Source organism: Chinchilla lanigera, unplaced genomic scaffold, assembly GCF_000276665.1.
Source record: "Chinchilla lanigera isolate Chin_1 unplaced genomic scaffold, ChiLan1.0 scaffold00045, whole genome shotgun sequence".
In the NCBI taxonomy this organism is placed as follows: Eukaryota; Metazoa; Chordata; class Mammalia; order Rodentia; family Chinchillidae; genus Chinchilla; species Chinchilla lanigera.
Window position 1 is genome coordinate 18925891 of NW_004955446.1, and position 15738 is coordinate 18941628.

The 15738-nt window shown below is 39.3% G+C and overlaps 1 protein-coding gene and 1 pseudogene across 1 annotated transcript; both read right to left on the reverse strand.

Annotated features, from left to right (window-relative positions):
* Positions 1-1041: 1041 nt before the first annotated feature.
* Positions 1042-3054, reverse strand: LOC102004761 (eukaryotic translation initiation factor 1A, X-chromosomal-like). The gene has a single exon (XM_013518447.1). It carries the CDS (start codon positions 2550-2552, stop codon positions 2118-2120), a length of 435 nt encoding a protein of 144 aa, XP_013373901.1. The 5' UTR covers positions 2553-3054; the 3' UTR covers positions 1042-2117.
* A 582-nt stretch (positions 3055-3636) lies between these two features.
* On the reverse strand, positions 3637-7359 carry LOC106149451 (annotated as a pseudogene).
* Positions 7360-15738: the final 8379 nt, after the last annotated feature.

Here is a 15738-nt window from a genome sequence, read left to right on the forward strand (position 1 = left end):
ACATAAAAACTGGAACACCAAGTCTCTTATAAAGCACTGGGTATGAGCTGAGATTTTACTCATATCCTGTGTTTTATAATTAATTTTAGCCTCAGAACAAAACAATAGTTATTAACACCTTCCATCACTTTAATCTGTATTAGGTTATTGGGGCTGGGGAGAAGCCCTAGTATTAGGTTAATTTTAGCCTCAGAACAAAACAATAGTTATTAACACCTTCCATCACTTTAATCTGTATTAGGTTATTGGGGCTGGGGAGAAGTCCTAGTCCTTATATAGCTCAGCAGCACAAATGCCTGCCTGTATTAGGTTATTGTGTGTATGTATGTACATATATATATAATTTTTTTTTTTTCTTTGCTTTCTGAGGTACAGTCTCACTATACAGTTCAAGCTTCATTCCTCTTGCCTCAGGTTCAGGAGCCCCAGGATCACAGGCTTGTACCACTGCACCTGGCAGTAATATTCCTTTTTATATGTAACGAAACTCATACTGAACAATGAATTCTCGATTGCAAAAGATTTTTTTTGCACTTGTTCATGAAGTCTTAGTCCACAAGTTAATCTGTGCCATTTTATATAGTTTCTTTCAATCCAGAAATCAATTCAGGTTCACAGATTGCAATTATTTTCCTTCACCTTTCCTCTTTGTTTTTAACCAGGATGTAATCTTGCATCAATACAAAGGTTAACTCTCATATTCTAAGTGACTGGTAGCAAATTTTGGGGTGGGGAGGGAAAGAGAATGGGCTTTTTTTTTTGAGACAGGGTCTGGCTATGAAGTTCAGGCTGGCCTTGAGCTCACTTTGTAGCCCAGGCTCGCCTTGAACTTGCAACTATCCTCCTGTGTAAACCTCCCAGAGTGCTGGGATTACAGGCGTGGGCCACGACGCCCGGTTTGAGAATGGGTTTTTTGAAGAGAATATTTTTTTAAATTTAGAAAGTATAGAAAGGTGAGCAGGCAGATTAATACTGATGTCATCCTAAACTGTACAATTTTATTCCTAAGTGAAAATACAGCATATTTTATTTTATTTTTCACAGTCGCCCTCTCTTCCATTCAGAAATTAGAGACCATCGTTTTTTCTCCCAGTACTGTACTGAAGATTGACCCTGGAGACTTTTCACTGAGCTACACCCCTAGTCCTTAGCAAAATGTTTATAAAGCATTCACAATTGTAACTACACGCATGACTTCTGAAAATAACATTTGTAAGCAAATATTTCTCCCCATAAAAATAGCCTACATACATATGATCAAAACAATATTTTCTTGTTTGGAAAATTTTCCATGCACAGTAATTAAAAAAAAAAAAACCCAACAACTGTATGAATATTTCCACTGTTAAAAATAAATGGGTGCCACCTAGCGTTTAATTTCTGCAACTACCCTTACAATTTTAAAACTGGTATTAAAATTCAGGTGAGCTGGGCATGAGGGCACCCGCCTATAATCCCAGAACTCGGGAGGCTGAGGCAGGAGAATCGTTGCAGTTCCAGGCCAGCCTAGGCTATAAAGTGAGCTCAAAACCAGCCTGACAAACAAACAACTCTGGTTCTAAAAACTATATCTGGGAAATATTTCCCCCAGCCCAGACGTGTATGATGGTAAAGTAAAATTATGAAAATAATGTAATGATATCAAACAGCCACATGCTACTTAATATATGGAAAACAAACCTACTATTTTTTTTAATTCAAATGCAGATTTAGGCCTCCTTCAAAATCTCGAAGGAACATCTAGGTAACCAGAATATGCAGAAAGATTCTGTATAGTCTATAGGTTAGTCAAAAAGTAGGAGTTAATCACAAGCTATAATGAACACAGGGCAAATGGTTCGTTCAGAACATCCATTTACTTTCTGGAAGTGATCAACGTAGGAAAGGCAGTAATGCACTAATTTTTGAAATACACAGTCTTGAACAAAGTGGGCTTGACATTTCACTTAAGATAATTCAGCATTAACAGTTTTAACAGAAACAAATACCTTAGAACCAAATCAAACTGCCTTAATAAATTACAATCCTGCTAATGAAAACTTCTTGGAGGGTTACTGCCAAAATCCAAACTGCAGGACAATCTTCCGAAAAACTGAATGTAAAGTGTTGGGTTCAATTTAGATATCGTCAATGTCTTCATTATCATCTCCAATATCATCAAACTGAATTTCGTCATCGTCTCCAGGACCAAATGTGTCAGTTTCATGGATCTTTGCGTGCTCAGGAAGCTCGCCATACGCTTTCAGACTTCTTGCTTCATCCGCGTTGTACTTTAGAATCACATCAGCTTTGTTATCCTGGTAGTCACGGAGACCAACCAATATGATGTCTGAGGTATTTATCCAAACCTTTTTTCTCAACTTGCCTCTGATGTGGCATAATCTCTTCACGCCATCGAAACACATCGCTTCTAATCGTCCATTTCCCAGCATCTTCACTACCTGAGCATATTCTTGCCCATCCTCTTTGAACACCAATTCCCTTTTTTCAGAGTCATTCTCATTCTTACCTCTGCGTCTGTTTTTACCGCCTTTACCTTTATTCTTGGGCATGGCGGTTAAGATGGCCTCGCGTCTCGTCTAACTTCTTCCCGGGTGGTTTCGGCGTGACGTAATGACTCCACCCAGGGGCCCGACGGGTGCCGCGAAGGGCCACGTGGGACGGAGCCAGCCCTGAAGGCCGAGTAGTATGAGCGGGAGAGTCCAGCAACCTCGCTCTACCGAGATCCACCTGCCCCCACGCTCAACAGCAACAAATCGAAACTACATCTTACATACTGCTGCCAAATTAATAATTGAGTATATCTTGCCAGCACAGAGTAAAAACTGAGAACACTTGGAGATTTAGACAAAGGTATGGGCATCCCAGAGTGTTGTGTTGTTTTGTTTTTGAGACGGTGTCTTGAGGCTGCCCTTGAAGTCACAATATAGATGGGCAGCACCATGTCCAGCTCATCGGACTTTTGATTATATCTAAGGTACAAAATAATTATATTAATGCCTTTAACCTACCACGTATAATTTTAAATGTATTGCTATTTTAAAATTCTGAGAAGCCGAGCAAGGTGGTGCACGCCTGTAATCCCAGCACTCCGGAGGCTGAGGCAGGAGGATCGTTGCGAGTTTGAGACCAGCCTGGGATACAAAGTGAGCTCACAGCCAGCCTGAACTGCACAGTGAGACCCTGTCTCAACAAGACAAACAAATAAATAAATAAATAAAATTCTGAGATAACTAATATTTAAATAAATTCCTGCTGTTGGGAAATGATGCTTGAGTAACAAATGCTGTGAGCATTTTTTCTAACTTATACCATATTGATTCTAAAATATACAGCTATATTTTAATATATTTTATATTGATTAATTGGTATTTGAAAGTAAACATACTTTTTTTCTGAATAGGCATCCGGAACAAAAGTGTGATGAATATAGCTTCCAGTCATATTGTCATTAGGTAGCTCCTTCTGAAGGTGGCTCGTGAAATAAACATCACAGGGTTCTGGGTTGCTTGCTTTCCTTCTGGAGTTAGATTCCAGGTCCTTCTCTCAAAGAATTGATAGAAACAACAACAACAAAAAAAAACAGTGGTGAAGTTTATCTGAAAAAATAAAAGTGGAGAGTGAGAGAGAAACTGGCTCTGCACACTGAGCTTAGGCACAGTAACAAAGGAAAAAAGCAAGATAAAAGTACACCCTGGAGAAAGCAAGGCAGGCTATTGTGAGGATAGCCACTATAGCAAGCTCTTCTTGGCATCTGTCTTTTTTATACTAAGTCTTGAGGGCTTCTACGTTTGGGTTCTGAGAGGTGGTGCTGGGATCCCATGCCTCAGTTCTGGGCTATGCTATTGAAAACCTGCTGGAGTTCTCATGAGAAGCCGGTGTGCAAGACTTTGGGAACTATTCTGTGCATGTGTTCCAGGACCTTGTAATTAACAGGTCACACTCACTTCCCCAGCCAGTTTTACCACACCCTAATCTCCTACATCAATATGTTATTCTCTTAACTTGTAAATATTACAAATCCCACCCCAGGAGAGAATTAAATATTACTAGAACCAGAAATCCAGCAAATCTGACTTCCTTCTCTCACTTCTGCATGTTTACTTCCAACTATCATTTTTCTGTAGTTTCTACATAGTCTCTCAAAAACCAGTACTATGAAAGTTCTTTTAAAAGTTTGGCAAGGTTTCTTTTTTCGGTCTCTGAATGATTATATTATTCTGTAAGTCTGCTTCTTTCAGAGTGAGTGTTTCATCTAACAATTGGAGGAAAGGAAGAGCTGTTGCCAGGGAAAGGGAGGATTTCTCTGAGGTCCACAGTATTTTTCAATGAAGTCTTCGATGTGGCTTACTCTGTGAAAAAAGTTAAATTTCTGGAGAATCCTTTTCCCATTGCCTAACCATATCTGTATATTAGTGATGGATTCCAATTGCTCAGTGAAACAGCGAATTATGTTTATTTTTAACTTCAATAGTCTTTGTTTTAAAAACAGTTTTTGGTGTGGAACTTCTTAGTCTGTGATCCTGCCCTGAAAAGGGTTGAAATGCAGGCTTTGTAGACATACCTACTTTATTTTTCTTATCTTCAATTTTAACACCTATTTCCTCTTTATGAAAAAATTCCCTATAATTCTGAAGGCAATTTTCCCCATTTGTGATGGAGTTCAGAACCTGCTAACTTGTACCATCATTATAACTTCTAAACTCATCATTAAAAATAACAAACTCACTGACAGAGAAATTAGGGGAACAATATTTTTCACAATAACACTGAAAAAAAGTGGATTATTAGGAGTCAATCTAACAAAAGAAGTAAAAGATCTTAACATTGAGAACTATAGTACTTTGAAAAATGAGATAGAAGAGGATATCAGGAAATGGAAGAGGGGCTGGGGATTTAGCTCAGCGGCACAGCACCTGCCTGGCAAGTGCAAGGTCGTGAGTTTGATTCTTGGTACTGGAGAAAAAAAAAAAAAAAAGGAAGATATCTCTTGTTCTTGGGTAGAAGAAGCAACATAGTGAAAATAGCCAACTTGATTTGGGGGCTGGGGATTTAGCTCAGTGGCACAGCGCCTGCCTGGCAAGCGCAAGGTCATGAGTTCGATTCCTGGTACCGGAAAAAAAAACCAAAACAAACAAACAAAAAAAGAAAACAGCCATAGTTGCAAAATTGTTATAGGGATTTAACGCAATCCCAATCAAAATACCATCAGCATACCTCACAGAACTAGAGAAAACATTCCTAAAATTCACTTGGAACCAGAAGAGAGTTAGGATAGTGATTGGTTTCTTGCCCCGCTGTAATTCCAGCTGAGTTGCTATGGCACCCAGCCAGAATGGCGCTGGATTACTCCTAGTAATCCACTTTTTTGCAGTGTTATTGTGAATTTTTTCATAAAGAGGCTCTGGCAAAAAAGAACACACCTGAGGATCAATGGAACAGATTGTAGAAGGTAGAGAAACAACTCCAAACACACTAGGCCAGCTTATCTTTGATACAGGGGCCAAACACATTCACTGGAAGAAAGATAGCCTCTCTAATAAATGGTGCTGGGAAAACTGGCTTTGCACATGCTGAAGACTAATTCTAGACCCATGTCTATTACCATGCACTAAGCTAAAATAAAAATGGATCAAAGATCTAAATATTAAAACAGAAACATTAAATCTGCTGGAAGATAGAATAGGTAGAACACTTGAAGACACAGGTATAGGCCTTCATGAATAAAACCCCAGTCACATAGGAAATATGACAAAGAATCAACAACTGAGATCTGATCTTATTAAAAAGCTTTTGCACAGCAAAAGATATCACCAAGTGCAAAGACATCTCAGAGTGGGAAAAAAGTTTAGCCAGTTGTTCCTCAGACAACTAATATCTGGAACGTATGAAGAACTCACAGAAGTCAGCCCCTGCTTCCACATTTAAAGACCAAATCTAAAAATGGGCATCTGAGATGAATACACACTTCTCAGATGAAAAAGTAAAAACAGCAAATAAATATATGAAAAAATGTTCAACGGCACTGGTCATTTAAGAGATGCAAATTAAAACAATCCTGGGATTTCATCTAACTCCAGAAAGAATGGCTTTCCTTGAAAGAAGAGCAACTATCTCCATCTTGGCTAAACCTGGCCCTAGTTCCATGTATTGATATGTATAGAGCTGGCTAGGCCTTTTCCTTATCCCTTCAATTGGCTTTAAGCAATGCAAATTGGTCCAGCTGAGGTGCTAATGTGTAGTCTTTCAAGCAAGGTAACAGGGCAGTGTTACCACCCACCCGGTATTACCCACCCCTGTAGCTCCTGAAAAACATTTGTGACGGGGTGGGGGGTGGGGGTGGGGAACCATGTACGACTCCAGGTGGGATGGAGGACCGTTTCCATGCTGTCAGTTGGGATCGAGCCTCGAGATAAGAGACTATGAGTTCCCAGGCCTACCCCCACTCACAGAACTCATGTACTTCCTGCAATTCTCAGTCTCTCATCTTCAAACCATGCCCTTCTTCAAGAATTAATAAAACCTGGGTTCAGCCCTGGGTGGAGGCCTTTGTTCCAGTTAGCCATTATCTCAGCTGGACTTAGGACCCCTTTGGTTGCACACAACTACAAATTTGCCTTGGTGTCTTTATTCTCTCCACAGGTTGCACTGGAAGTGGTAGATTGGAATTAAGTCACTAGAACTCCAACAACTGTTCCATGGAATTACAAATATCAACTTCTCAGACTGCGACGAGGACTGGGAAGGGCTCTCTATAGCTACTTTCAGGAAATCAACCAATAACAAATGCTCATGGGGCTGTGGGGGAAAAGGAACCCTTCTCCATTGTTGGTGGGAGTGTAGACTGGTGCAACTCTTGTGGAAATCAGTGTGGAGATGCCACAGTGAGCGCAGCTCTTGAACTTCACGGGGTGAGGACCGTGAAAGGTAGTGAGGTGAAGAAATGAAGACAAGGCTGGGTATGGTGGCGCACACCTGTAATCCCAGCACTCCGTAGGCCAAGGCAAGAGGACCGTTGTAAGTTCGAGACCAGCCTGGGCTACAAAGTGAGCTCAAGGTCAGCCTGAACTGCATAGTGAGACCCTGCCTCAAAAAGACCAAAAAAAAAAAAGAAGACAAGATGCAGTAGCTGAGGTAGGGGGACCCCTCTCTCCTGTTAGCAAAAAGCACTGCTCGGTGACTGTAACACATTTATTTGTACACGCAGCAGTCTGATGTCAGGTGAAACCACTCTGCCTAACAACTACCTCGCCTCTCCTGCCCCACGTTCTCGGGGCTGGAACACCTGCCGTGTTTCAGCCGCTCCAAAAGCTTGGATCCCCAGGTATGAACAATCTCCGGCTCAGCTGCTCCTGACATGGAGATGCCTCAAAAAGCTAGGACTAGAGATCCCATTTGACACAGCTGTTTCCCTTCTTGGTATCTTCCTGAAAGAATTAAAAGTATCATACCATAGCGATATATGCACACCCATGTTTATAGCAGCACAGTTTGTAATAGGTAAATCTTGGAAGCAATTCAAATGCCCATCAACTGATGAATGAATAAAGAAGATGTGGGGGTTTTTATACAATGGAGTACTGCTCAGCCACAAGGGATAAACTTGAGATATTTCTAGGTAAATGGATGGACCTTGAGACTATACGCTTAAGTGAAATAAATCAGACACATGTGTAAATATCCAATTGTCTCTCTTGTGTGAGAAACTGAAAGTGTAAATAAGGACTGAAATGTATTAAGGATACTGTAAAATAGGAAGAAATTGTTCCAAAGTAAAGGATAACTAGGGAAGGGGGAGGGGGAAAGGAAAGAAGGGAAAAGAAAAAAATGAGAAAAGAGGGATAAAATGAAAACAAAGCTTTGTAAATAAGGAAGAGAAGAGGGGTTGAAGGGAGGGGAATGGGAAAAAAGAAGAATTAAGATATATCATGTACAGTTAGTTACAAATTCCCTATGATGAATGTGATCATTATGTGTCTACATTGTACCAATAAACTTAATTTAAAAAAAAGAAGTCATCGTTGAGATGTGTGTTATGGTGCACACCTGTAACCCCAGCACTTGGGAAGCTGAAACAGGAAGATTGCCCTGAGTTTGAGATCAACCTGGACTATATAGTGAGAACCTGTCTCAAAAAGAATAAACAAACAAACAAAAATAAAATCATCATTGACTATGAATCCACTTTTCTATAGTTTTATACTTACATCTACGTGTTTATGTCCAATGAAAGATAAACATTTGGTTTGAACATTTTCAGCATCCTCAAAAAGGCTGTCAACAGAATACTCCCAATTCCTTTGTTGTGTGCTCGCTTCGGCAGCACATATTTTCCTTTGTTGATTATTACGAAGAGGTTGATTATCAGCTCCTGTTTCACAAACTCACCTTTATTTTATCCTTTTATGTACTTATTTCCTTCTCTGTGTATCACTCTGCATCTCTTCAGGCTCTGATTGGATCCTTGGGGAGACTTCCCTGCATTGTGGCCATGACTGCCTTTACCTTAGCCCTGTCATCTGGAGAGTCCTCTTCTGTTCTGTTCTGTTCTGTTCTGTTCTGTTCTGTTCTGTTCTGTTCTGTTCTGTTCTGTTCTGTTCTCTTCTCTTCTCTTCTCTTCTCTTCTCTTCTCTTCTCTTCTCTCCTTCTTTTCCTCTCCTCTCTTCTCTTCTTTTTTCTTTTCTCTTCCCTTCTTTGCCTCTTCTTCCTCTTCTCCTCCTCTCCCTCTTCTTCTTCCTCCTCCTCTTTTTCTTCTTCTGTCCCTGTCTCTGTCTCTCCTCTCCTTCTCCTCTTCTCCTCTTTCCCTCTCTCTCCCTCTACATCCCTACTCCAACTATCACATTTCTGTAGTACCTTTCAATCTAATGAAGTCCCTCTACTCATTTCTTCTTCCATGATGTGGACTTTGAAAAAACCTGTTCCATATTCTGGTTTTGTCTTGTGGTTTACGTATGATCAAGTTCAGGCCTTCAATTTTTGGTACAAGTTTCCTTATGGGTTTTTTTCTTCTTCTTTTATTTAGCATTCACAAACATTAGAGTTTATGTTCTTCCATAGCACTTTAAAATATCTAATTTGAATAGCCAACTGTTGTTTGATAAATTTCAATGCTGGAAAAAATATCTGCCTCAGTCCCCAGAACCTTCTGTCCCCTGCAATCAGTTGTCAAAGTAGCATAGTTAGGAGTGCAGAGTTTAGTCCTGTGTGAGGTAATTTTACACTCTTTTCGAATAAGAAATCGAATATTTTAACTCGTAGCTCTCTTTTCCAGCATGCTATGCATTGATTCTCATTGTGTCAGTCCTTTGGCCTGGTTTTCTTCACAGAAGCTTTGAGACTGTATTTATAGCCCAGTTATCATTAGCAGGAGCCACTTTATTAGGTGTAAAGTGTCCTGGACCTTTCTGCCAGCCAGTCCCAGGCAGTGGTGTTGCCAGGATGACTTGGAGGTAATAATGGGATATGCAGACCTGCTAGGCCTGTTGTAGGTTAAAGTATCACCAAGCAGGACTTTGCATATTATGCTTCTTTGACTTTAGTGTAACATGTGATTTCTTTATTCTTAACAAAAATTCTGTAAGTTTTCTACTGTTATTTCCACTTTATAAACGAGGAAACTGGAGACTCATGAAGGTCAAATAACTTCTCTAAGATCACACAGTAAGAGGCAGGGACAACCCTCATAACCAGCTGTTTTGGTTACTTTTTTCTCATTGCTCAGACAAAATGCCTGACATCTCAAATTAAGGAAGGAAGGGTTTCTTTAGCTCACAGTTTGTGGAGGTTTCAGTCCATAATCAGCTGGCTCCAAGGCAGGGTGGTGTGGCACAGGGGCAAACAGTTCAAGCTGGCAAAACACAGCAAAAGTGGCAAGAGCAGAAGTGGGGAGGAAGCCTCTTTTCCCCCCTTATATTGTAAGCAGGCTACCATCCCCCAGGGCAGGTATAGTGCTCACAACATCTCCATTGCCTCCTCTTGCACAGGATGAGGATGCTTACAAAGTGAGGATCCTGGCTACCTGCTGAATCTTAGTTAAACTTCTAAACTTTTCAGTTGACACAATGTATCAACCATTACAGCAGCTCTCCCAGCTCTTCCCATTTTTATCTCCTCCCCATTGGGTAAGTGGTGATGACCCAGTAAAGAACATAGCCAGCATGGTTTTGGGGGTTCCAGGCAGGACCTCCTGGAGTAACTCCAAAGGACAGCCCAAGTCCTTTATTGAGCGGGGTTTTCTATAGGGGTTAGTGGAATGGGCTTAGATGGGGCTGAGATGAAGGGGGCCATGAGATTGAGGGAGTGAAAATAGCTGAGTCCGTTCCCGTAGCAACAGTTAATGTTCTGTTGAGAGTATTCTGTGATGTAAAAGATGGGAAAGGTGTGCTATGTGCTAGCAGAGTAGGCATTGTTCCCCAAGTTCAGGTCCCTTGGAATCAGCCATTCTAGGAATCCAGGCAACTGGGTTGGAGGTGGCAGAGAGAGGTTGGAGCTATCAATCCCCAGCAGTGTGTTCAATTGGTATGATGGGGAGAAGCAGTGGTGCACTCAGAGAAAGATCCAACGCTGGACCTTCACCAAGGACCAGAAGACTCCTGCTGAACTTTAGCATTGAAACATGCTGCCACTGGCACCATATGTACTGCTATTGGCAGTAACTATCTTCAGATAAAAACAAGTGCAGACCTGCTTTTATGGAGCAGCATATGTTTAGGCAGTGGAAGACACTGTCCGGTTTGCAAGAAATCTGTCTTACTAAGTTCTTCTTTTGAACTGATCAACAAATTTTGTCAAAAAATACAGCTTTCTTTCACTTGACCCATCGTTTTTGACATGATATACGGTAATACAAGTGAGCCTGAGGAAAATAGATTTTAAACTACCATCCAATGTCATCACAGTGCAAGTTATAAAAGCTAAAGAAAGCAGCATTAAGAAAAAACAATTAATAAAGTATAATATAAAAGTAACTTAAAATATGTCATAAGTTTTAAATCAACCATAACAACCAATAGTTACACACAATTAAAATAAAAACAGTGGTCTCTAACTCTTTCAACCAACACTTTAAATTATTTTCATTTCCTGTCTCTTTCCAGCCCAGATCCATGCTGCTACACAATTTTTGGGTAGCTGTAAATGACCTTAGTTCATATGATACATTTTTAAAAGTGATTGCTATGGTTTGGATAAGTGTGCGATGTGTTGAAGGCTTGGCGATGAAACATTTGGTAGGTGGGCCCCAGTGGAAGGAAGTCAGATCATTGGGAGTGTGCTCCTGAAGGGACGATGGGAACACCCACCTCTTCCTCTCTTGTATTGCTTCCCTACCACCATGAAGTGAGCAGCATCTTGTGCCACATACTCCCACTGTAATGTACTCCCTTGCCATTGGCCTAAAAGCAATCAGTCACTAACCCTGGATGGAAACCTCCCAAACTGTAACCCAAAATAGATCTCTTACGAAATTTATGTATGTCCAGTTGTTATAGCAATGGAACCCTGATTTTATTGTAATGCAATTAATTGAAACCTTGTCTGAGGATCTTGGGCCTAAGAGAACAGATTCTAAAAGAAATTTTATCTGAAAGGCTATTATATGTGCTTAGTAAAAATTACTGTGCTGCTGCTACTATACTTTGTACTATGAGTAAATATTGCTACTATACTATGGATGGATTACTGTACTATGTACAATCACCCAAATTAAGTTGCTTTCTTTTTAAGAATATTTTGACTACATTTTATTAAAACTATGTTTTTATTAGATATGTGGTAAAAAAAAAAATCCAAGGTACAACAGAATTTGTAACAAAAAATAACCTCCTTCCATCCTATTTTCTGTATTCACTTCTTGACAACCTTCTTTGAACTCTCTTTGAAAGTTTAATTCTTTTTCTGGTCCCTCCCATAATTTCAAATGAAATGCTTATCTTTTATTTATTAATTTTAGGTAACATCTAATGCCTCTTTATTACTCTCTACTTCTTTTCTCTTATCCCTTCTTATCTTAGTGCTTGATAGTTTCATTACTATTATTTGTAACTTCGAATACTACCATTTTAGCTATCTCCTCATGTAAGATTTAGCTAATACAGCAGCCTCCTTTCTGTTCTTCTCATCCGTCCATCTTCTACTTTCTGTCATGTCTGCTATACTTAAACATTTACATGGCTGAAGTTGATAACTATAACACTGTAATATAATAAATGTCTCCATTCTTTGTTTAAGCAAAGTTTCTCAACCTCTGCACTGCTGAGATCTTCAGCTGGATAATTTTTTGTCATGAGAACTTTCTGATACATTGTGGGTGGATTGGCAATACCTCTGGCCTCTGTCTACTAGATGGCACCCAAACATGTCTCTAAATATTGCCAAATGTCTCTGGAATTATGTGTGTGTGGAGATATAAAATTGCCTTACCCTATCCCAGTTGAGAACTACTGGTTTAGAATCTAAGGTGGATTTTAAAACTGAAAACCACTGAGTTAGAAAAAAATAAATCTAAGATGATCCCCCCAATTCCCTGCCATGGTATATATACAACTCCTAAATAGTAATTTAAACATTGCGATAAAGGTATTTCAAGGATATAATTATGGTCATAAGTCAGTTAACTTTAAGGTAGAGAGATTAACTATGCAGGAGTAACTTAATTGTAGGAGCCTTTTAAGTCTGGGTCTCAGATTAAAAGCAGGAAAGTCAGAGAGATTCCAAGCACAAAAAGGATTTGATATGCCACTGTTAAAGATGGATGAGTCCATGTTGCAAGGAATGCAGATGACCTACAGGAACTGAAAACAGCCCCCAGCAGACAAATAACAAACAAACAGGAACATTACTCATACAACCACAAGGACAACCACAATCAATGGGCAATAAGAATGAGATTGTAGAAGATTCTTCCATGAAGCTTCCAGAAGGGAATGCAGCACAGCCAATCTCTTGATTTCAGCCTTGTAAGATCCTAAGCAGAAAACCCCATCAGTCACCCTGTGTTGGACTTCTGACTTACAGACTCTGAGCTCATAGATAGGTATTGTTTTAATAACTAAATTTGTGGTCATTTGTTACACAACAATAGAAAATTAACACAAGCGACAAACAGCACCCACATCATCCTGATTATGTAAGGACTATGCTCTGAAGGGCCAAGTTGTACAGTAGAATTTAACATCCTTCTTTAAGAATGAACTGAACTGTGTACAGAACTGTGTACAGAATTCAAGTCTGAAGAAATACAATTACTTTTTATACTCTTTGTATAATTTAGATATTTTTTCTCAGATATGTCCAATCATCCAAATTCTTTAATCCTTTGCCATTCTTTTCTTTGTCAATCATTCACTTGAAGCCTTAGGGCTCCTCCTAAATATTGCAGACAGTTTCTCACCTGTGCATTAGAAGCTATCCATAATTCTAAGATTTTTAGATAACGATTCACATCTACTGTACTGGTGGGAAGGGTTGAGCACTTCGATTTTGTCATAGCATTTCTATCAGCGTGGCCCTTCACCTTTCTGTCTTTTTCCGATAGCTGTCTGTGTTGTGGCCATCATGGAGTGAATTTTATATTTAGTCTCTTTGATGGGAAGACTACCACAGCTTCCAAATTGTTCTAAGTTGGAAAGTATATTTTGTTTTGTGGAAACATGGATTTTCTGTGTAGTACCATTAAACACCCACTAACCGTTCCAGCCCAAATTGGGTTGCCTAGTAGACAATCCGAAATGCTCCCCCTTGCTAATACTGCAAGCACACCACAGGAGGATGGGCAAGGATACTTAAAGGTGGTATTAGTACCCATCTCTGTGAGATCACAAAACAGAGTTATGACTTGTACTTTACAGTTTATATAGCCAAATTGATGCTATGTTGGTAAGTCTAGCACTTCTTTTATAATTATAAAATCATTTTCCCTTTTAGTTTATTTGGGAGAACCCCAGCTCATTGCATCCCACACTGCTGTGACTACATTCTTTGGCACAATTCACTGACAGGTAATTTGGTTGACTGGCATACTGCAGCCTCTATGTGGTGTCAGCATTCTCCCTGCACGTATATTATCAAAATGCCACTACATCTCCTTCTTCACCTAGGGTTCAGCACTCAGTAGGAGTCCATCAAATATTTATTGATGAAACAAGTACATGTGGGCAGTGACCTCTCATTAGGCCAATTAGAATAAAAAGAAGACAGCACTGAGCAAGCAAGCACTCTTGTGGTGACTGGCCTCTACTGAGGTGTGAGAAGGTTACTGAGGGTTAATTTCTGCCAGGATTTGGCCTGGCACAATTTGTTAAGCCCAGTGTGGCTGGGCTCCAGTTTTGCTCCTCTCTCTGTTTCTCTGTCTCTGCTTCTAATTCTGTCTCTGTCTCTGTCTCTCCCTCCCCCCACCTCTAGTACTAAGGATGTATAACAGGGGTACTCTACTACTGTGCTACATCCCAAGCCCTTTATTATTATTATTATTATTATTATTATTATTATTATTATTTAAAATAGGGTCTCCCTAAGTTACCCAAGCTGTCCTCAACCTGCCAAGTAGCTGGGATTATAGGTGTACACCACTGTGTATAGCTGTAATATTTTCTTAATCCCAGAATTTTCATACTTTACCTCTTTCTTACAGCTCTGACATCAGTATGTTTTAAAATGAATTTATCTCCATTTCCATTCATATTCCTCCCAGGACATAATAATGTGTGTAAGTGGAAGAACCTTCTCTGCAGAGGAGATGATGCAGAAGGCATGGATTCTGATAGACTAATTTTGTTGACCAGAACCATAGTGAGGGCAAATGGTACAAGTCCCATAAAAACTATGGTCTGGGAGCAAAGTAGAATCATAGTAGCCTTGGGAATTTTCAAGGGTGACAAATAGGTTTGATTCTCTTCTATTTGATTGTCCGTGTTTGATTCTCTTCTTTCAGAGTTATCCTGGGCCTAAAGTTAAAATTAAAAGGATGAAAATGGTAAGCATTGGTGAAAACATGGCACAATTGGAATCCTTAAGTGTGCTGAAGGAGATGTAAATTAATAAAATCACTTTAGAAAACTGTCTAGTATCTACTCAAGCCATGTACCTAACCTATGAGCCAGAAATTTCACACTTAAGCAAAATCCAGTTAAGTGAATATGTTCACCAAAATACATGTATAACAATATTCACAGCAGCCCTCAAGTCAGAAACTACATTAAGTGTCCATCAATAGTAGAGAGGATAAATTTATTTTTTTGATTGTTAAAATTTATTTTTATTTTTTACATTTATTTTTATTAGTACATGTTATTAGTATGCAGTGATTCCAGTCACCATGGGGAGTTGGTATGTGTATATAACACATCTTAATTCTTTTTACTTTCCCTCTGTCCCTCCTTCCCTCCATCTCTTAGTCCCCCTTCCCATTTGTAAAAGATCTACCTCTGCTTCTTCTTACCTGTTACTCTTTAAATTATTTATATAACAGAAACTATATATTTATTTATATAAGACTTATTTATATAAGATTATTTATTTATATATAAGATTATTTTATATAAGATTTATATATTTATATATTTAATATTATAATGATATTATATATTAAATGTGAAACAGTATGTTGAGTTAGGTAGGTTTAGTAGGTACTGTTATGTGTGTAGCAGGGCTCAGAGCCTTTTGACAATATACCCAGTCACTGGAGAATGAATTTTCACATTGGCCCACTGTTTGAAAGGAACACTGGCTATGAAATCCTGA